This window comes from Oncorhynchus mykiss, chromosome 11, assembly GCF_057628025.1.
Source record: "Oncorhynchus mykiss isolate SJ-2025 chromosome 11, ASM5762802v1, whole genome shotgun sequence".
Taxonomy (NCBI): Eukaryota; Metazoa; Chordata; class Actinopteri; order Salmoniformes; family Salmonidae; genus Oncorhynchus; species Oncorhynchus mykiss.
The window spans coordinates 11,642,673-11,664,600 of record NC_143032.1 but is presented as its reverse complement, the minus strand read 5'-3'; the positions used below and the strand labels follow the sequence as shown (position 1 = coordinate 11,664,600).

Genomic DNA, 21,928 nt, shown 5'->3' with positions numbered 1-21,928 from the left:
CACCCTGTCTGTCTGTCTGTCTGTCTCTCACCCTGTCTGTCTGTCTGTCGCTCACCCTGTCTGTCTGTATGTCTGTCTGTCTCTCACCCTGTCTGTCTGTCTGTCTCTCACCCTGTCTGTCTGTCTGTCTCTCACCCTGTCTGTCTCTCACCCTGTCTGTCTCTCACCCTGTCTGTCTCTCACCCTGTCTGTCTCTCACCCTGTCTGTCTCTCACCCTGTCTGTCTCTCACCCTGTCTGTCTGTCTGTCTGTCTGTCTGTCTGTCTGTCTGTCTGTCTGTCTGTCTCTCACCCTGTCTGTCTGTCTGTCTGTCTCTCACCCTGTCTGTCTGTCTCTCACCCTGTCTGTCTGTCTCTCACTCACCCTGTCTGTCTGTCTCTCACTCACCCTGTCTGTCTGTCTCTCACTCACCCTGTCTGTCTGTCTCTCACTCACCCTGTCTGTCTGTCTCTCACTCACCCTGTCTGTCTGTCTCTCACTCACCCTGTCTGTCTGTCTCTCACTCACCCTGTCTGTCTGTCTGTCTGTCTGTCTCTCACCCTGTCTGTCTGTCTGTCTGTCTCTCACCCTGTCTGTCTGTCTGTCTGTCTGTCTCTCACCCTGTCTGTCTGTCTGTCTCTCACCCTGTCTGTCTCTCACCCTGTCTGTCTGTCTCTCACCCTGTCTGTCTGTCTCTCACCCTGTCTGTCTGTCTCTCACCCTGTCTGTCTGTCTCTCACCCTGTCTGTCTGTCTCTCACCCTGTCTGTCTGTCTCTCACCCTGTCTGTCTGTCTCTCACCCTGTCTGTCTGTCTCTCACCCTGTCTGTCTGTCTGTCTGTCTGTCTGTCTCTCACCCTGTCTGTCTGTCTGTCTGTCTCTCACCCTGTCTGTCTGTCTGTCTGTCTCTCACCCTGTCTGTCTGTCTGTCTGTCTCCCACCCTGTCTGTCTGTCTGTCTGTCACCCTGTCTGTCTGTCTGTCTGTCACCCTGTCTGTCTGTCTGTCTCTCACCCTGCTGTCTCTCACCCTGTCTGTCTGTCTGTCTCTCACCCGGTCTGTCTGTCTGTCTCTCACCCTGTCTGTTTGTCTGTCTCTCACCCTGTCTGTCTGTCTCTCACGCCGTCTCTTATGTTGTTTCCTAAGACTGTGCTGCATCCCAAGGCACTTTATTCTCTAAGTAGTGCACTATTTCTGCCCAAAGCCCATAGGGTGTCATTTGGGACACAGTTTGTGTCGCCACCACAGTGACCAATCCCATTGACCTCTCCTCTGTCAATACTTCCACACTTACTCTCTCTTTCCCTGTCTCCCTCTCCCGCTCGTCTTCTCAGGGGAAAAGGCCCCAGGCTTGACGTAAATCATTTATTATATGACATTTCAGAAACGTCTCAACTTGGGAGTGGAGGGTCAGTGTTTCCAGGTTAGGTGACGTCACCCTCTTGTCCTTAGATGTGGAGTTGAAGGTGAAAGGGATTTGCAGGCCATACGGTTGTCACCAAAATACAGTGAACTATTATGATAAGACACGAACTGGCCTTTTGTGTCATTTCTACCATTCTGTATGTCCTCCAAGAAAACTATTGTAGTAGCTTTGCAGCTATACATTTTTCAGTTTATATATATTAAAATAATGGAAATTAAATCAAACAATGAAAAACTAATTCCGACTTGCATACATTTACATTTTGACTAATGACTACCAGCATCATTGAGTAAAGCCTGTGTGTCTATGTACACTGATGACTCAACGTTATACACGTCAGCTACCACAGCAAGGGAAATCACTGCAACACTGAAAGAGCTGCAGTCACTTTTAGAATGGGTGGCTAGTAATAAGATAGTTCTAAATATATCAAGACAAAAAGTAGCGTATGTGGGTCAAGTCATTTGCTAAACCGCATCTAAAGTTTAAACAATTTCAAATACATAAAAATGCGACACCAGGAAACAGACCAATACTACCGAGGATTATATACACAAAAAGTCAAAAGACTTCCATTTTGGTCCTGTGTGTTTGGGTTCAAGCGAGGACAATGTCATTCTTACCTCTGTCTGGACCATGTTAACTCTTCGTGAGCGCAGCTCTCTCACACAGTTGTAGATGTCGACCACACCCTCTCTCTCCGCCATGTCGAGCATGATGTCAATCACGATGAAACAGCCAGTCCTGCCCGCCCCAGCACTGAGAACACAGACACAGCGTGAGAACCAAAGCACATGTGGGAACACTCTTTATAGCAAAGCACTGGTTGCCAAAATATCTGGGACTATTTGTATGGAAAACATCAGGGCAAGACATGCATGAGAGTCCAAACAGCTACGGGTGTGACGGACAATAGCAGATCCACTTTATTTAGTGTGGCTGTTGACTTTGTATTAGTATCCATTAGCTATGTCTTTCTGAGTCATACCAAATGGAGGGGAGAGCAAAAGAGACAGAAAGAGAAACAGCTTTATCCAGCCAACCAGCCAGTTAACCAGCCAGTCAACCAACCAGCTAACCAGCCAACTGGGGAGCCAGCCAACCAGTTAACCAGCCAGCCAACCAACCAGTTATCCAGCCAGCTGGGGAGCCAGCCAACCAGTTAACCAGCCAGCCAACCAACCAGTTAACCAGCCAGCCAGCCAACCAGTTAACCAGCCAGCAGCCAACCAGTTAACCAGCCAGCCAGCCAACCAACCAACCAGTTAACCAGCCAGCCAACAAACCAACCAGTTAACCAGCCAGCCAACCAACCAACCAGTTAACCAGCCAGCCAACCAACCAACCAACCAGTTAACCAGCCAGCCAACCAACCAACCAGTTAACCAGTTAACCAGCCAGCCAACCAACCAACCAGTTAACCAGCCAACCAGTTAACCAGCCAGCCAACCAACCAACCATTTAACCAGTCAGCCAACCAACCAACCAGTTAACCAGCCAACCAACAAGTTAACCAGCCAGCCAGCCAACCAACCAGCCAGCCAGCCAGCCAGCCAACCAACCAGTTAACCAGCCAACCAACCAACCAGTTAACCAGCCAGCCAACCAACCAGTTAACCAGCCAGCCAACCAACCAGTTAACCAACCAGCCAGCCAACCAACCAACCAGTTAACCAGCCAGCCAACCAACCAGTTAACCAGCCAGCCAACCAACCAGTTAACCAGCCAACCAACCATTTAACCAGCCAGCTAATCAACCAGTTAACCAGCCAGCTAACCAACCAGTTAACCAGCCAGCCAACCAACCAGTTGACCAGCCAGCCAACCAACCATTTAACCAGCCAACCAACCAACCAGTTAACCAGCCAGCTAACCAACCATTTAACCAGCCAAACAGCTAGTCAGACAGAGTGAGTGTGTGAGTCGGTCTGACCTGCAGTGTACCACCATGGGCCCGGCATTGGCAGGGGTCTTCGACTTCACCCTGCGTACGAAGCCCAGCAGGCCGGTGGTGTGGTAGGGTACCCCGTGGTCTGGCCAGCCAGTGAAGTGGAACTGACGGATCTCCCGGATCTCATGGGCTCCCCTCTGGAGAGACAAGAGAAAACATAGTTGAATACTTCATTTGGATTCACAAGTAACAAACTGTTGAGAGGTCTTGTTGTGACACACACCAGGCATGAACACCGAGGGTGGCTAACAATGATGACTGCAGCTGAGGTCTACCCACTCCCCAAACAGACCCATCTCTCTCCTATCTCCCTCTCTCCCCCTTCCTCCTGAGCAGCATTTTGATCTTGTTCTTGAGCAGAACAGGGAGACAGGAACACTGATGACAAAGCCCGTCTCTGGGGGGGGATTGAAACAGGAGAAGAACAGCTGGAGAACAGTGATGATTCACACACACAGCGAGCAGGCTGAATACAGACGGCAGGGCGGACACCCGTCAGAGCCTTGAGCATGCACGCCACACACACACACACACACACACCCCAGGGGAAATATTCACAGCTCAGGGGAATATAGTGGAAAGGCCTGGTAGCAGCCTGGAGTACAATAGGATGATAAACACTAAAAATGATTAGACCGACAGACAGGCATTCTTAAAGACAGATGGGCCTATTTCGGAGGACGCCACTAGGAACACTCAGTAAAGGAGTTGGTAGCTGGGCATTGCCTAGGTGGGTGCAAGGAGTAAGACACACCCGGTACAACTTGACGATCTGTCAAACCTAGGCACAATACATGCTAAACACTACACTATAATACAACGCAATGATTGACTTCCACTATCATGATCAAGTGGAGTGTCCCTACCTTTTCCACAGCGAAGGTCCTGATGACGTACTCTGACAGCAGCTGTGTCTCGATGAGGGTCACCTTCATGTCCCTGTAGATTTCAGTGTCGTCAGGCCAGTACTTACAGCACTTCACCTGAGGGGACACAGGGTGTAATGGGATGACCTGACCGCAGTAGAGGCTTGTCAACAACCTCTGTCCACAATACACACACGCTCCAGCACGCACGCCCATGGTGAAATAACTTCCTTCAAGGTGGAAACCTGCCTGAGATGTTCTTGGGATGAGTGTGTGCATGCTACTGAAGGAAGGTGTCTATTGTGGACATTGTTTGATATGCTGTTGTTGTGAGTCAACTCAACGGTCTTATACTCTTTTCTTCTTTAAGTTTCAGAACATAATTATGCTCTCAGTGAATCCTGGGCAACCTAGAATACTAATGTTGAAAACACAAAACACAGACGTCCCAATGCTTTTAGAGAACAACCACTAGTGGTGTGTGTCTGAAACGGCACCCTATTTGCTGTATAGCGCCCTACTTTTGGCACCATATTCGCTGTATAGCGCACTACTTTTGGCACCATATTCTCTGTATAGCGCACTACTTTTGGCACCATATTCCCTGTATAGTGCACTACTTTTGGCACCATATTCTCTGTATAGCGCACTACTTTTGGCACCATATTCTCTGTATAGCGCACTACTTTTGGCACCATATTCTCTGTATAGCGCACTACTTTTGGCACCATATTCTCTGTATAGCGCACTACTTTTGGCACCATATTCTCTGTATAGTGCCCTACTTTTGAGAGCATATTCTCTGTATAGTGCCCTACTTTTGGCAGCATATTCTCTGTATAGCGCTCTACTTTTGGCACCATATTCCCTGTATAGTGCCCTACTTTTGGCACCATATTCTCTGTATAGTGCACTACTTTTGGCACCATATTCTCTGTATAGTGCACTACTTTTGGCACCATATTCTCTGTATAGTGCACTACTTTTGGCACCATATTCTCTGTATAGTGCACTACTTTTGGCCCCATATTATCTGTATAGTGCCCTACTTTTGAGAGCATATTCTCTGTATAGTGCCCTACTTTTGGCAACATATTCTCTGTATAGTGCACTACTTTTGGCACCATATTCTCTGTATAGTGCACTACTTTTGGCACCATATTCTCTGTATAGTGCCCTACTTTTGGCACCACATTATCTGTATAGTGCACTACTTTTGGCACCACATTCTCTGTATAGTGCACTACTTTTGGCACCATATTCTCTGTAAAGTGCCCTACTTTTGGCACCATATTCCCTGTATAGCGCCCTACTTTTGGCACCATATTCCCTGTATAGCGCCCTACTTTTGGCACCATATTCTCTGTATAGTGCACTACTTTTGGCACCATATTCTCTGTATAGTGCCCTACTTTTGGCAACATATTCTCTGTAAAGTGCCCTACTTTTGAGAGCATATTCCCTGTATAGTGCCCTACTTTCGGCACCATATTCTCTGTATAGTGCATTACTTTGGCCCTGGCCAGAAGTAGTGTACTACAAAGGGAAAAGTGTACCATTTGAGATGCAACCAATGAGTAACATCTTGACGGTGCTCTCAGATGGCGGCAGGCAGATAGCCCTCCTCTGTGTTTGGGCAGGTGCTCAATTTCCCCGCTCTAATTACCCATACTGCACCACTGGGCTCTTTCTTCATTAAGAGGTTGTGAACTCTAAGGGGACACTAGAAGTCGCACAGTGCAGATTATGTGAGAGCGTCACCTCACTTATCTGGCCCATCCTACACAGCAAGAGTCTTATTGTCTCTATTATATACAGTAGTACAGTTACTTCAGAATTCACCATTGATCAGCTCAAGCCTTTGTTTCTTTTTCATATTGATACACTGTCAAGATCTTTCATTTCATTTTTCTGACACTATCCCTCCTTCTCACTCACTCACTCCCTCAGTCCTCTGTCACCAGCCTCATCTTCTCTCTCCTTCTCCCTCCGTCCTCTCCTCTGTCACCAGCCTCATCTCTCTCTCCTTCTCCCTCCCTCACTCTGTTCCCTCCCTCCCTCACTCCGTCCTCTCCTCTGTCACCAGCCTCATCTTTTCTCTCCTCTTCTCCCTCACTCTGTTCCCTCCCTCACTCCCTCTGCCCTCTCCTCTGTCACCAGCCTCATCGCGCTCTCTCTCCTTCTCCCTCCCTCACTCTGTTCCCTCCCTCACTCCCTCTGCCCTCTCCTCTGTCACCAGCCTCATCGCTCTCTCTCCTTCTCCCTCTCTCACTCTGTTTCCTCACTCACTCCCTTCGTCCTCTCCTGTCACCAGCCTCATCTTCTCTCTCTCCTTCTCCCTCCCATCCCCCACTCTGTTCCCTCCCTCACTCCCTTCGTCCTCTCCTCTGTCACCAGCCTCATCTTTTCTCTCCTCTTCTCCCTCACTCTGTTCCCTCCCTCACTCCCTCTGCCCTCTCCTCTGTCACCAGCCTCATCTCTCTCTCTCCTTCTCCATCCATCACTCTGTTCCCTCACTCACTCCCTTTGTCCTCTCCTGTCACCAGCCTCATCTTCTCTCTCTCCTTCACCCTCCCTCACTCTGTTCCCTCCCTCACTCCCTTCGTCCTCTCCTGTCACCAGCCTCATATTCTCTCTCTCCTTCTCCCTCCCTCACTCTGTTCCCTCCCTCACTCTGTTCCCTCCCTCACTCCCTTCGTCCTCTCCTGTCACCAGTCTCATCTTCTCTCTCTCCTTCTCCCTCCCTCTGTTCCCTCCCTCACTCCCTTCGTCCTCTCCTGTCACCAGCCTCTTCTCTCTCTCCTTCTCCCTCCTCCCCCACTCTGTTCCCTCCCTCACTCCCTTCGTCCTCACCTGTCACCAGTCTCATCTTCTCACTCTCTGGATCATCCTTATCCTCTGCATTTCTCCTTCTCTTCATCTGTCTCTGTCCTCTGTTCCCTCCCTCCCTGATTCTGGTAATTATTCTAATTGGTGATATAATTGTGTTTTAATGTATATTTTTTCCTGGAAGCTCCACCATAGTTATCGTCACTGGTTGCTTCTCTGGAGAGGACCAGAAAGGACTGTGTTACTGTGATAAGGATATCTGTTTTCTTAAATGGCGGTGGCACTGGGAAATGTTTTTCTTTCGGTCTTCTGTGACAGTGTTGATCATGGAGAGAGTGATACAGCATAATACTGAGTGCCCCCCCACACACACACCCTACTTTTCCTCACTCACACATTAGCAAGTTACTTGTTTGTTAGAGAACGATGGAAGCACCATTGAGATAAACGATTTTAATGGTTTGTTTTGAGCATTTTTCTTTCACCTTTATTTAACCAGGTAGACCAGTTGAGAACACCTTTATTTAACCAGGTAGACCAATTGAGAACACCTTTATTTAACCAGGTAGACCAGTCGAGAACAAGCATGATCGATTGTAATTCATGGTTTATGATGGTGTACTGTAGTATTGTATAGCACGTCTCTACAGTACTGGGCTGCTCAAATTACATTTAGTTTGTATAGTTCTCCATTCAGGTCATGGAAGCCATTTTCTTAAGTAGGTGGCATGAATATGCTTCCGCAGGCCCTCATCAGCTCCTGTTACACACTGTTTCCTGGTATAGCCTTTGAGAGGAATCTCAACGTCGTTGGAGACCATTTTAAGATGATCTTATACGTTTCATAAAGCGGCTTTCTTAGGAGTTTCCTTAGAGGCCCCACACTGAGTAAGCATGTGGGGACCTCAGGGCGTAGCAGGCGACTGTTCTGAGAGGAAGTGGGATGACGTAGATGATCTGTGATGCGAGAGGTTCAACAGGGTAATACGGAGCACCATTTTTGGTCACATAGTCTATTTATGTTTTAAGGTTCACACTAAAGGACTGGGAGGATGACATGGTAATACGATTAGCTATCTATCCGTATCTTACTAGACACCTCGCCGCCATATGACAGGGTTAATAAAGTGTGGGGGATCCCTGTGGAGCTGACTGTAGCTTCAGCCCTGATTATCAGTGAAATGAGGTTTGGGTATCCAGTGACACTATCAAAATAAACAGTATGGAGCTCAAGTCCAGATCCTCCAGCCTCTCAGATCTCCCTGACACTGCTGCTAGCTAATCTCTGAGGAGCATTGTCTAGATTAAGTCTTGGTTGAAATAGCCTGTTTAACCATAAACCCTGACTGTGTCGGACGGCTATGATGCGATATGCTTTGGGTGGCTGCCTGCTTTGAGTGCGTGGCTGCCTGCTTTGGGTGCCTGGCTGCCTGCTTTGGGTGCCTGGCTGCCTGCTTTGGGTGCCTGGCTGCCTGCTTTGGGTGCCTGGCTGCCTGCTTTGGGTGCCTGGCTGCCTGCTTTGGGTGCCTGGCTGCCTGCTTTGGGTGCCTGGCTGCCTGCTTTGGGTGCGTGGCTGCCTGCTTTGGGTGCGTGGCTGCCTGCTTTGGGTGCGTGGCTGCCTGCTTTGGGTGCGTGGCTGCTTGCTTTGGGTGCGTGGCTGCCTGCGCCGGGTGCGTGGCTGCCTGCGCCAGTCACAAACACATCATCTGGGGTTGTGTTACTTTCTCCGTCATCCCTATACCGCGAAGTAAAAACAGAAAAGAGTCTGGATGGAAATCAAAACTAAACAGCTTGGCATGAAAGCGAGCGACAGGAGCCTGGGAGAAGGGATTTCCCAGAGTTCATCAGCGGTGAAGCAGCCTAGCAGATGGTGATGGCCGTGGAGCGAGTGGTTTTTATTATTATGGTGGAAGAGACTGCCTGCTGTCAGCCCACTGAAGGGGTCTGGAGAATGGAGACTCAACAGGGGGTGAGATGGGATGGCCAGGGCTGAGGGGTAAAACAATAGCACCAGGTGGTGGCTCTGCTAGGTGGTGGGAGGATTCAACCTCTTGGCTAACTCTCTGGGGACGTGCATCACGGATCCTCTTTTGCTGATGCGATATGGTGCCACTGGGTGTTGGGGATCTTAAACGAGCCACAGACAGGTTAAGCATGTCCTCTCTGTCAGTGTGTGTGTGGTGTTATGGGTTTGACCGCTTTAGAGAGATTATTCCACTAACAGGTCAGATCACTCTCTGATCACGCCTCTAAAGGCTTAAACAATTGTTAATAGGATTGACCAAGGTCTGCATCCACATGGGACATTGCCTAGAGTCTCCAGTGGATATAAAATGTCAGGCCCAGGGTTTCAGTAATCCTCTAGCTGGAATAATGTCAGGCCCAGGGTTTCTGTAATCCTCTAGCTGGAATAATGTCAGGCCCAGGGTTTCTGTAATCCTCTAGCTGGAATAATGTCAGGCCCAGGGTTTCTGTAATCCTCTAGCTGGAATAATGTCAGGCCCAGGGTTTCTGTAATCCTCTAGCTGGAATAATGTCAGGCCCAGGGTTTCTGTAATCCTCTAGCTGGAATAATGTCAGGCCCAGGGTTTCTGTAATCTACTAGCTGGAATAATGTCAGGCCCAGGGTTTCTGTAATCCTCTAGCTGGAATAATGTCAGGCCCAGGGTTTCTGTAATCCTCTAGCTGGAATAATGTCAGGCCCAGGGTTTCTGTAATCCTCTAGCTGGAATAATGTCAGGCCCAGGGTTTCTGTAATCTACTAGCTGGAATAATGTCAGGCCCAGGGTTTCTGTAATCCTCTAGCTGGAATAATGTCAGGCCCAGGGTTTCTGTAATCCACTAGCTGGAATGATGTCAGGCCCAGGGTTTCTGTAATCCTCTAGATGGAATAATGTCAGGGCCAGGGTTTCTGTAATCTACTAGCTGGAATAATGTCAGGCCCAGGGTTTCTGTAATCCTCTAGCTGGAATGGTTTCTGTAATCCTCTAGCTGGAATAATGTCAGGCCCAGGGTTTCTGTAATCCTCTAGCTGGAATAATGTCAGGCCCAGGGTTTCTGTAATCCTCTAGCTGGAATAATGTCAGGCCCAGGGTTTCTGTAATCCTCTAGCTGGAATAATGTCAGTCCAGGGTTTCTGTAATCCACTAGCTGGAATAATGTCAGGCCCAGGGTTTCTGTAATCCTCTAGCTGGAATAATGTCAGGCCCAGGGTTTCTGTAATCTACTAGCTGGAATAATGTCAGGCCCAGGGTTTCTGTAATCCTCTAGCTGGAATAATGTCAGGCCCAGGGTTTCTGTAATCCTCTAGCTGGAATAATGTCAGGCCCAGGGTTTCTGTAATCCTCTAGCTGGAATAATGTCAGGCCCAGGGTTTCTGTAATCTACTAGCTGGAATAATGTCAGGCCCAGGGTTTCTGTAATCCTCTAGCTGGAATAATGTCAGGCCCAGGGTTTCTGTAATCCACTAGCTGGAATGATGTCAGGCCCAGGGTTTCTGTAATCCTCTAGATGGAATAATGTCAGGGCCAGGGTTTCTGTAATCTACTAGCTGGAATAATGTCAGGCCCAGGGTTTCTGTAATCCTCTAGCTGGAATGGTTTCTGTAATCCTCTAGCTGGAATAATGTCAGGCCCAGGGTTTCTGTAATCCTCTAGCTGGAATAATGTCAGGCCCAGGGTTTCTGTAATCCTCTAGCTGGAATAATGTCAGGCCCAGGGTTTCTGTAATCCTCTAGCTGGAATAATGTCAGTCCAGGGTTTCTGTAATCCACTAGCTGGAATAATGTCAGGCCCAGGGTTTCTGTAATCCTCTAGCTGGAATAATGTCAGGACCAGGGTTTCTGTAATCCTCTACCTGGAATAATGTCAGGCCCAGGGTTTCTGTAATCCACTATCTGGAATGATGTCAGGCCCAGGGTTTCTGTAATCCTCTAGATGGAATAATGTCAGGCCTAGGGTTTCTGTAATCCTCTAGCTGGAATAATGTCAGGCCCAGGGTTTCTGTAATCCTCTAGCTGGAATAATGTCAGGCCCAGGGTTTCTGTAATCCTCTAGCTGGAATAATGTCAGGCCCAGGGTTTCTGTAATCCTCTAGCTGGAATAATGTCAGGCCCAGGGTTTCTGTAATCCTCTAGCTGGAATAATGTCAGGCCCAGGGTTTCTGTAATCCACTAGCTGGAATGATGTCAGGCCCAGGGTTTCTGTAATCCTCTAGCTGGAATAATGTCAGGCCCAAGGCTTCTGTAATCCTCTAGCTGGCGAATCCTGTGGCGGGCCGGGTGCAGTGCGCGCTAACCAAGGTTGCCAGGTGCACGGTGTAGCCTCCGACACATTGGTGCGGCTGGCTTCCAGGTTGGATGCGCGCTGTGTTAATAACCAGTTGCATCTCTAGGGGCGCTATTTCATTTTTGGATAAAAAACGTTCCCGTTTTAAGCGCGATATTTTGTCACGAAAAGATGCTTGACTATGCATATGCATGACAGTTTTGGAAAGAAAACACTCTGAAGTTTCAGAATCTGCAAAGATTTTGTCTGTAAGTGCCCCAGAACTCATTCTACAGGCGAAACCAAGATGATACGTCAAACAGGAAATGAGCACAATTTCTGAAGCTCTGTTTTCTAATGTCTCCTTATATGGCTGTGAATGCGACAGGAATAAGCTTAGACCTTCTGCCGTTTCCCCAAGATGTCGGCAGCATTGTGACGTATTTGTAGGCATATCGTTGGAAGATTGACCATAAGAGACTACATTTTCCAAGTGTCCGCCTGGTGTCCTGCGTCGAAACTGGTGCGCAAAGCCATGTGCAAGTATTTTTCCATTTGATTGAGAGGAGAAACCATGCTTCCACGAACGATATATCATCGAAGAGATATGTGAAAAACACCTTGAGGATTGATTCTAAACAACGTTTGCCATGTTTTCAGTCGATATTATGGAGTTAATTTGGAAAAAAGTTCGCGTTTTGAGGACTGAATGTAGCCAAATGTGATGTACAAAACGGAGCTATTTCTAATACACAAAGAATCTTTTTGGAAAAACTGAGCATCTGCTATCTAACTGAGAGTCTCCTCATTGAAAACATCTGAAGTTCTTCAAAGGTAAATTATTTTATTTGAAGGCTCTTATGTTTTTGTTGAAATGTTGCGTGCTGGATGCTAACGCTAATGCTAACGCTAATGCTAACGCTAAATGCTACGCTAGCTAGCTACTTTTACACAAATTATTGTTTTCCTATGGTTGAGAAGCATATTTTGAAAATCTGAGATGACAGTGTTGTTTACAAAAGGCTAAGCTTGAGAGATGGCATATTTATTTCATTTCATTTGCGATTTTCATGAATAGTTAACGTTGCGTTATGGTAATGAGCTTGAGTCTGTATTCACGATCCCGGATCCGGGATGGGGAGATCAGAAAGGTTAAGAAGCAGTGCGGCTGGTTGGGTTGTGTATCGGAGGACGCATGACTTTCAACCTTCGTCTCTCCCGAGCCCGTACGGGAGTTGTAGCGATGAGACAAGATAGTAGCTACTACAACAATTGGATACCACGAAATTGGGGAGAAAAAGGGGTAAAAATTCAAAAATAAATAAATCCTCTAGCTGGAATAATGTCAGGCCCAGGGTTTCTGTCATCCACTAGCTGGAATATGGCCATTTGGTTTCTTTCATTTCTTTATTGGCTGAATCAACAAAAATGTACCAGTACTGAGTGTGTGTGTGTGGCTGGGGTCTCATGGTACTCACCCTTCCCACCTCCACCAGGTTGGTCACCATGACAATGGTTGCCGTGTTCTCCTGCCACACCATCCTCCAGAAGTCGTAGACAGTCTCCTGCATGGGCCCTGAGGAGAGAAAGAGAACGGGAGGGAGAGGTTGAGTGTACGTGAAGTCCTTTGTGACCATACTGATAGCAATGTTATCAATGTTATCTACAGTGCCTTCAGAAAGTATTCAAACCCCCTTTCCCACATTTTGTTGTGTTACAAAGTGCAATGTTTTAGGTTATTGTCCTGCTGAAAGGTGGATTTTCCTCCCTAGTCTTTGCCGATGACAAGCATATCCATAACATAACTTGAAAATATGAAGAATGGTATTCAGTGATGTGTTGGATTTACCTAAAAAATAATGCTTTGTATTCATTTCTTTGCCACATTTTTCCAGTTATATTTTGGTGTTTTATTGAAAACAGGATCTATGTCTTTTATTTTTTTATTCTGTATAGGCTTCCTTATTGTCACTCTGCCATTTAGGGTAGTATTGTGGAGTAACTACAATGTATCCTATCACAGCTAATTAAACTAACTGTTTTATAGTCATCATTGGCCTCATGGTGAAATCCCTGAGCGGTTTCCTTCCGTCCCATTGATACACCATCCAAAGTGTAATTAATAAATTCACCATGCTCATGGAAGATTTTTATATTTTTTTACCCATCTACCAATGGGTGCCCATCTTTGTGAGGCATTGGAAAACCTCCCAGGTCTTTGTGGCTGAATCTGTGTTTGAAATTCACTCCTCGACTGAGGGACCTTACAGATAATTGTATGTGTGGGGTACAGAGATGAGGAAGTCATTCAAAAACCATGTTAAACGCTCTTATTGCACACAGAGGGAGTCCATGCAACTTTTGACTTGTTAAGCACATTTTTTACTCCTGAACTTATTTAGGCTTAACATAACAAAGGGGTTGAATACTTATTGACTCAAGACATTTCAGCTTTTCATTTTTAATTCATTATTAACAATTTCAAAAAACATAATTCCACTTTGACATTATGGGGTATTGTGTGTAGGCCAATGACACAACATCTCAATTTAATCAATTTTAAACTCAGGCTGTAAAATCAAAATGTGTGAAAAGTCAAGGGATGTGAATACCTTCTGAAGGCACTATGTTATCAACGCAAGTGTTTTTTCCCACTCAAGTATTGTCAGTATTGTTGTCAGACCTGCAACTCATTTGTCTGTCTCATCACCCACGTCTTAGACCAGGTTATTGTCATACTGATTTAATGCTCATCACATCCCTTACATTTGTCCATTGCTTGCTTGCTTTCTGAGCATGAAAAGTACACAGGTTGATTAACACCTTGTTTTTCCCCAGTTGAACCTGATCAAAACGGAACACAGGCGCTGTGTGCCTGTGCATTCTGATCACTGTTGACAGGGGAATCAACTAATGCCTGGATCTAAGTCTGCACACACAGACACACACGCCAACACAAGCTGAATGACAAGGTAGGGGAACAGCAGTCTGCACACACTCCCAATTAACTCCTAAACACTTTAATGTGGGCCGTGTTTCAGATTGTGCCGAGCAATGAAGGATCCCTGCAAGGAAGAATTACTCATTTAATTAATTCAAATAAACATTATTTTTAATTAACTGGCAAATGTTTTTTTTTTTTTTTTTTAAGACTTGACGAGCTAATTAGCTCCTGCAAATCTATGTGTGTGTGTTCGAGAGCTGCGACGCGTGTACCTCCAGCCATGGCAAACTGCGTCCAACAGCTAAACCACACACACACACAGAGCTCACTGCAGATGTTCCATATTCATGCTCAAACAAACAGCCGCATTACCAAACACTTGTGTCGCTCGAGAATCCTCCTGGTGTGACATTGCCGGGTGCCTCTAGTGCGAGCAAGCCACTTTTCTCATTAGCGATGCCAGGCCCCATGTTCTCCTGGTATTCATGACCATCTCTCCTAGGAACAAGAGCTTAGTGTGTCAGGCCAATACACTCCCTGTTCTCCTCTGTCCCCCTTTACTCCTCCTGATAGCATCACCAGCCTCCTTTTTTTGCTTCTTTACTATAAAGGTACTATATTTAAGGCAGATTTAGTTCAATCCAGGTTTGGGTTCAATTCGATATTTCTGAATGTAATTCAATTCGATTTGAATTGGCTACACCCCACAGGAAGCACAATTTGAACTGGAATTAATTTCAAACCAATTCAAAGAGATGAAACATATGAGTCTTATTCCTTTGACAAATATTTTGCCAAAAGCATCTGACACCTCCTACTAAAGAAATACAGATACCGTTTCAAGTATTAGCTTGGCTATAACTCAGTGTCAAATAGTCCTTTGTTAGTGTTTTTGTCATGAGAAGAGGTTCCATTCTGGAGTGTTTGATCTAACGCACACGTAGATATGCATTGTTGTTCAATATTTAATTGTAGGTGAATTAGGAATGATTGTAGTCCGAATACAATACTATAATTATTTTTTAAATAGTTTTAGAAGACTTGAGTTTTGAAAATGAAACTTTTCAACATGTTAAACATAGTATTGGTAACCATACTTGATGAGCACAATGATGGAATAAATTATCCATTTGAATTTCACTGAATTCAATTCTACTTATTTTCATTCAAATTAAACACAAATTATTCTTCCTGTAGGGTGTGGCTAATAAAAATTTAAAATAAATAAATATATATATATATACAGTGCCTTGCGAAAGTATTCGGCCCCCTTGAACTTTGCGACCTTTTGCCACATTTCAGGCTTCAAACAAAGATATAAAACAGTATTTTTTTGTGAAGGATCAACAACAAGTGGGACACAATCATGAAGTGGAACGACATTTATTGGATATTTCAAACTTTTTTAACAAATCAAAAACTGAAAAATTGGGCGTGCAAAATTATTCAGCCCCCTTAAGTTAATACTTTGTAGCGCCGCCTTTTGCTGCGATTACAGCTGTAAGTCGCTTGGGGTATGTCTCTATCAGTTTTGCACATCGAGAGACTGACATTTTTTCCCATTCCTCCTTGCAAAACAGCTCGAGCTCAGTGAGGTTGGATGGAGAACATTTGTGAACAGCAGTTTTCAGTTCTTTCCACAGATTCTCGATTGGATTCAGGTCTGGACTTTGACTTGGCCATTCTAACACCTGGATATGTTTATTTTTGAACCATTCCATTGTAGATTTTGCTTTATGTTTTGGATCATTGTCTTGTTGGAAGACAAATCTCCGTCCCAGTCTCAGGTCTTTTGCAGACTCCATCAGGTTTTCTTCCAGAATGGTCCTGTATTTGGCTCCATCCATCTTCCCATCAATTTTAACCATCTTCCCTGTCCCTGCTGAAGAAAAGCAGGCCCAAACCATGATGCTGCCACCACCATGTTTGACAGTGGGGATGGTGTGTTCAGCTGTGTTGCTTTTACGCCAAACATAACGTTTTGCATTGTTGCCAAAAAGTTCAATTTTGGTTTCATCTGACCAGAGCACCTTCTTCCACATGTTTGGTGTGTCTCCCAGGTGGCTTATGGATATCTTTAAGAAATGGCTTTCTTCTTGCCACTCTTCCATAAAGGCCAGATTTGTGCAATATACGACTGATTGTTGTCCTATGGACAGAGTCTCCCACCTCAGCTGTAGATCTCTGCAGTTCATCCAGAGTGATCATGGGCCTCTTGGCTGCATCTCTGATCAGTCTTCTCCTTGTATGAGCTGAAAGTTTAGAGGGACGGCCAGGTCTTGGTAGATTTGCAGTGGTCTGATACTCCTTCCCTTTCAATATTATCGCTTGCACAGTGCTCCTTGGGATGTTTAAAGCTTAGGAAATCTTTTTGTATCCAAATCCGGCTTTAAACTTCTTCACAACAGTATCTCGGACCTGCCTGGTGTGTTCCTTGTTCTTCATGATGCTCTCTGCGCTTTTAACGGACCTCTGAGACTATCACAGTGCAGGTGCATTTATACGGAGACTTGATTACACACAGGTGGATTGTATTTATCATCATTAGTCATTTAGGTCAACATTGGATCATTCAGAGATCCTCACTGAACTTCTGGAGAGAGTTTGCTGCACTGAAAGTAAAGGGGCTGAATAATTTTGCACGCCCAATTTTTCAGTTTTTGATTTGTTAAAAAGTTTGAAATATCCAATAAATGTCGTTCCACTTCATGATTGTGTCCCACTTGTTGTTGATTCTTCACAAAAAAATACAGTTTTGTATCTTTATGTTTGACTGTATATATATATATATATATATATAAATAAATGTATATATATATATATATATATATATATATACACATTTCGCAACTCAATTCAGAATTGACATCAACCCTGGTTTAATCAGTTGTTCAACGTGGTTCAATCAGTGGTTCAACCGTGGTTCAATCAGCACAGTGGTTGTCTTACAGTTCCTCATGTTTTTCTCTCTGAGAAAGTAGTTATGATATGCAGATGATATGATAAATGCCCAGTGCTCGGCATATTCCTAGAGGATTGATCTCCCAACTCTTCTCATCTAAGAGAGCGCTATGCTAGTACTCTCCCATTTCCCCCCCCCCCCCCCCCCCCCCCCCCCTTATGCAGATACTTTGTGAACTTGCAAGACACTTGCCAACCAAAACAGTAATCTGTGTTGACACAGCGTTAACAGCGTGTGGCGAAAGAAAATGTCGGCGGAGAAGAGAAGCAGAGTGGCTGGTGTCGTCTTCTGGGAGACGAAAAAGTGACATCCTTTTTCAGATACAGTAAATGGCCTAGCGCAGCAGAGGGTGAAGTCAAGTCAGGCAATTAGATGTGGAGAAGAGCTTCTCCCATAGTGCACTGGGGGAATAGGACAAGGAAGCAGGAGAAAAAGCTCAACAAAAGCTTCACAGACAGCCCGAGTGGACAGGCTGTCAGAGGAGAGGCTCTGTCCGCGAGGAGACTGGAATGCTTTTCATCTTGCTACAACGAGAGACAGACAGACTGCTGGGATTCTTCAGGACGAAGAGAGACAACGCTACTTCTCACCTTTTCCTTCCCTAGAAAGAGGAATGTGCAAGGCAGCCAGGGGTTGTGTGAGGGCACAGTTAATGTGTATGTGTCTACTTAAAACATTTGAAAAAGTGTTGGAATATTGATCTGGTAGTAAAGGTGAAATGTATTGTATCAAATATATTGTATTAAAAAGGCTAACCGACCAAAAGAGGTGGATGTAGAAGATGCAGCTGTTCGGGGTACCATGCTCGGTCAAAGTGTATGAACGCCGGGGACAGCCAAGCGTCCGATTGGCCTGCAGCACATATGAGCCTTTCAACTGGACAACGGCTTAGTTACTGTTTTTCAGCTCTCGCTCCCCGTTTTGTAACTCTTTTAAAAAGTTGCAAACACTAACATAACATATATTTTAAAAAAAGGCCAGTGTGTTCCATTATTTTCTCTCCTATTCAATGTATATAATGACTAATTACAGTAAGTATTGCATAGTCTCCTAAAATAGGACAGAGGTCAACCCTCTCCTAGTACAGACATGCTATTTTCTACTCCCTGTATTTAGCCATGTTATTTTCTGCTCCCTGTATACAGTGTGAAGACCCTCCCACTCTGTCTGCCAAATTATTTCTCTTTGCACTTGTTTTCCTTAATAGGATGTCGGTGGGCGGAGCCGGGAGGGTCGGCAGCGAAATGGGAAACACCTGGGCTCGGGTGTGTCCCAGGATAAATGCACCTCTTCCCCATTCATTGGGGAGACTCTCTCCATGCAGACACTGATAGATTTCGGTCGTGGCATTTTTGTGTCTGTTTTTGTTTGTTTGCGTTGGCACCTTTCAACACCGCTCATTATCACATTAATGCACTCAACCACTCACTTACACTACTGACTACACACACCATTGTATTTAGTTAACTGTGGTTAATAAATATATTTTGTTATTCCTTATCTCCACGTTGTCTCCCTTTTTTTACAGCCATGTTATTTTCTACTCCCTGTATACAGCCATGTTATTTTCTACTTCCTGTATACAGCCATGTTATTTTCTACTTCCTGTATACAGCCATGTTATGTTCTACTTCCTGTATACAGCCATGTTATTTTCTACTTCCTGTATACAGCCATGTTATTTTCTACTTCCTGTATACAGCCATGTTATTTTCTGCTCCCTGTATACAGCCATGTTATTTTCTACTTCCTGTATACAGCCATGTTATTTTCTACTTCCTGTATACAGCCATGTTATTTTCTACTTCCTGTATACAGCCATGTTATTTTCTACTTCCTGTATACAGCCATGTTATTTTCTACTTCCTGTATACAGCCATGTTATTTTCTACTTCCTGTATACAGCCATGTTATTTTCTACTCCCTGTATACAGCCATGTTATTTTCTACTCCCTATATAGCCATGTTATTTTCTACTTCCTGTATTCAGACATGTTATTTTCTACTTGCTGTATTCAGACATGTTATTTTCTACTTCCTGTATTCAGACATGTTATTTTCTACTTCCTGTATTCAGACATGTTATTTTCTGCTCCCTGTATACAGCCAATTTGATTTACTCTATTTTTTTTGTTATTCACTGTGTATTTATTCCTCCTGTCACCATTTCTATTTGATTTTTGATCTTATCTTTAACTCTGCATTACTGGAAACAATGTAGTACACAGAGTAACACTACCAAGTCATAGTGGAGGCCGTTTAAGATGCTGGTCGGGTTCAGAGCGGCCAGGAGGGTGGCCATTATGCCAGGCCAACTAGACCAGACTGCAGAGTCTATTATGTCTCAATGGGCTGCCTTTACTCGGAGTGAGCAAGGAATGGAATTACCTTTGCGCGGCCGGCTGAAGAAACAGGGCCTCTGAGAACTGCACAACAATTAACTATCAATCAGAGAGCCCCTCCAGGGGGCTTGTTGGAAAAGCGTTCCTCTTACACACAGCCAGCATCTGCCTGCTGGATTAACGCAGTTATAAAACACACACCTATAGACATGCACGTGCATGAATGCGCACACACACATACAAATGCGCCAGTACACATGACCTAATCCATTTATTTATTACTGCGCTCTTCCTTTCTCATCCCTCGTTCTCTCTCCACCCCTCCTGCTCACACGGCGGATGAATTGTTCTAAGACGCTACATAACACGGCTTGGAAGGTGGAGAGGAGGTTGGTTAAAGAGAGGGGAGTCCCACAGCTTTTTACACATCTCCTATATATCCGTGTTGACACTTCCGATGAGGCCGTCAGTCTGAACAGCAGACGGAAGAGTCGCAGATCTGACAACAATACTGAAAATATTCAGACAAGAGAATGCCTATGGTGTGTTGCTGTTCTTACCTTGGGTAGAGATGTAGTGATTTGGTCTGTGGTAGCCCTGAAATCCGAAAGACAGAGCGAGAAACAAACTTTAAGCACACAGATGTCAGTCAAAAAGGTTTGAACACACAAAGGAATGCAGGATAATGGGCATATTTGTTTACTTGAGTCAAAAAGCAAAACCTGCTGCAGTGAAAACATATTTCAAAAGCAGCAGTCTGATCTTAAATGAATAAATAATTCAAACCAATTAGAAAGAAAAGGTTCATTCGGCTTCCAGCAAATATAACGTTAGTGAACACACATGTAAATAAGGATCATGATTTACATAAATTAATTTAAAACCCACACTAACACGCAGTTAGTTATATTAACAGTATTGCACTTTTCATGTAGCCTCATTTCTTGGCCAGCTAACAGTCTAACCATCGATCAAGCAACATTATGGACTAAACATTCAAATCCTGTGTTGCTGCAGGATTATTTTGTTGTGATAGTGGTCAAATTAACATCCAACATACACATGGTTGTACTATTCTTCCAATGCATATTGTGTGATTTATCTTCGTAATACACTCAATCTCCTAGGGATTACTCGAATCCCTTCAAATTTCATTTGTCGAGCATCTTGTATTCTAGCAAGGCCTACCGTACAAAGTGGGAAGCTAAACGTAAGCGTAAAGAGCCGTTCCCACACGCCACAAAGTGTGAGCCATTGTCTTCATCTGGTCCAGCTCTTAACACTGCCATATTTAATTTACCGCAACAGTAATTTACTTTCTCAACGTGGAATATAAAAGGACTGAATCAAACGGGAAAACTTAATCCCTCTACTCTGATAGGCTGGGCTCTCTGCCTCTCTGGGCTCTGACGGGCTCTCCGCCTCTCTGGGCTCTGTTGGGCTCTCTGCCTCTCTGGGCTCTGTTGGGCTCTCTGCCTCTCTGGGCTCTGTTGGGCTCTCTGCCTCTCTGGGCTCTGTTGGGCTCTCTGCCTCTCTGGGCTCTGTTGGGCGCTCTGCCTCTCTGGGCTCTGTTGGGCGCTCTGCCTCTCTGGGCTCTGTTGGGCGCTCTGCCTCTCTGGGCTCTGTTGGGCGCTCTGCCTCTCTGGGCTCTGTTGGGCGCTCTGCCTCTCTGGGCTCTGTTGGGCGCTCTGCCTCTCTGGGCGCTCTGCCTCTCTGGGCTCTGTTGGGCTCTCTGCCTCTCTGGGCTCTGTTGGGCTCTCTGCCTCTCTGGGCTCTGTTGGGCTCTCTGCCTCTCTGGGCTCTGTTGGGCTCTCTGTCTCTCTGGGCTCTGTTGGGCTCTCTGTCTCTCTGGGCTCTGTTGGGCTCTCTGCCTCTCTGGGCTCTGTTGGGCTCTCTGCCTCTCTGGGCTCGGTCTCTCTGGGCTCGGTCTCTCTGGGCTCTGTTGGGCTCTCTGGGCTCTGTTGGGCTCTCTGGGCTCTGTTGGGCTCTCTGGGCTCTGTTGGGCTCTCTGGGCTCTGTTGGGCTCTCTGGGCTCTGTTGGGCTCTCTGGGCTCTGTTGGGCTCTCTGCCTCTCTGGGCTCTGTTGGGCTCACTGCCTCTCTGGGCTCTGTTGGGCTCTCTGCCTCTCTGGGCTCTGTTGGGCTCTCTGCCTCTCTGGGCTCTGTTGGGCTCTCTGCCTCTCTGGGCTCTGTTGGGCTCTCTGCCTCTCTGGGCTCTGTTGGGCTCTCTGCCTCTCTGGGCTCTGTTGGGCTCTCTGCCTCTCTGGGCTCGGTCTCTCTGGGCTCGGTCTCTCTGGGCTCTGGTTGCTGAGTGCGCTGTTTAAATTATTTCTTTATATCTTGTCCAGCATAAGAGTTGTTTATCCT

General features: G+C 45.7%; 1 protein-coding gene across 12 annotated transcripts in view; it reads right to left on the bottom strand.

Annotated features, from left to right (window-relative positions):
* LOC110535264 (receptor-type tyrosine-protein phosphatase mu) overlaps positions 1-21,928 on the bottom strand; it is a 304,962-nt gene that overhangs the window by 27,076 nt on the left and 255,958 nt on the right. For all 12 annotated transcript variants that reach the window (XM_036934853.2, XM_036934855.2, XM_036934858.2 and 9 more), the window contains 5 exons: positions 20,123-20,159; positions 12,793-12,890; positions 4,221-4,337; positions 3,337-3,491; positions 2,027-2,162 (listed from right to left, as the gene is read on the bottom strand). In XM_036934853.2, the coding sequence (XP_036790748.2) occupies positions 2,027-2,162; positions 3,337-3,491; positions 4,221-4,337; positions 12,793-12,890; positions 20,123-20,159 (543 nt within the window). The remainder of the gene's footprint in view (positions 1-2,026; positions 2,163-3,336; positions 3,492-4,220; positions 4,338-12,792; positions 12,891-20,122; positions 20,160-21,928) is intronic.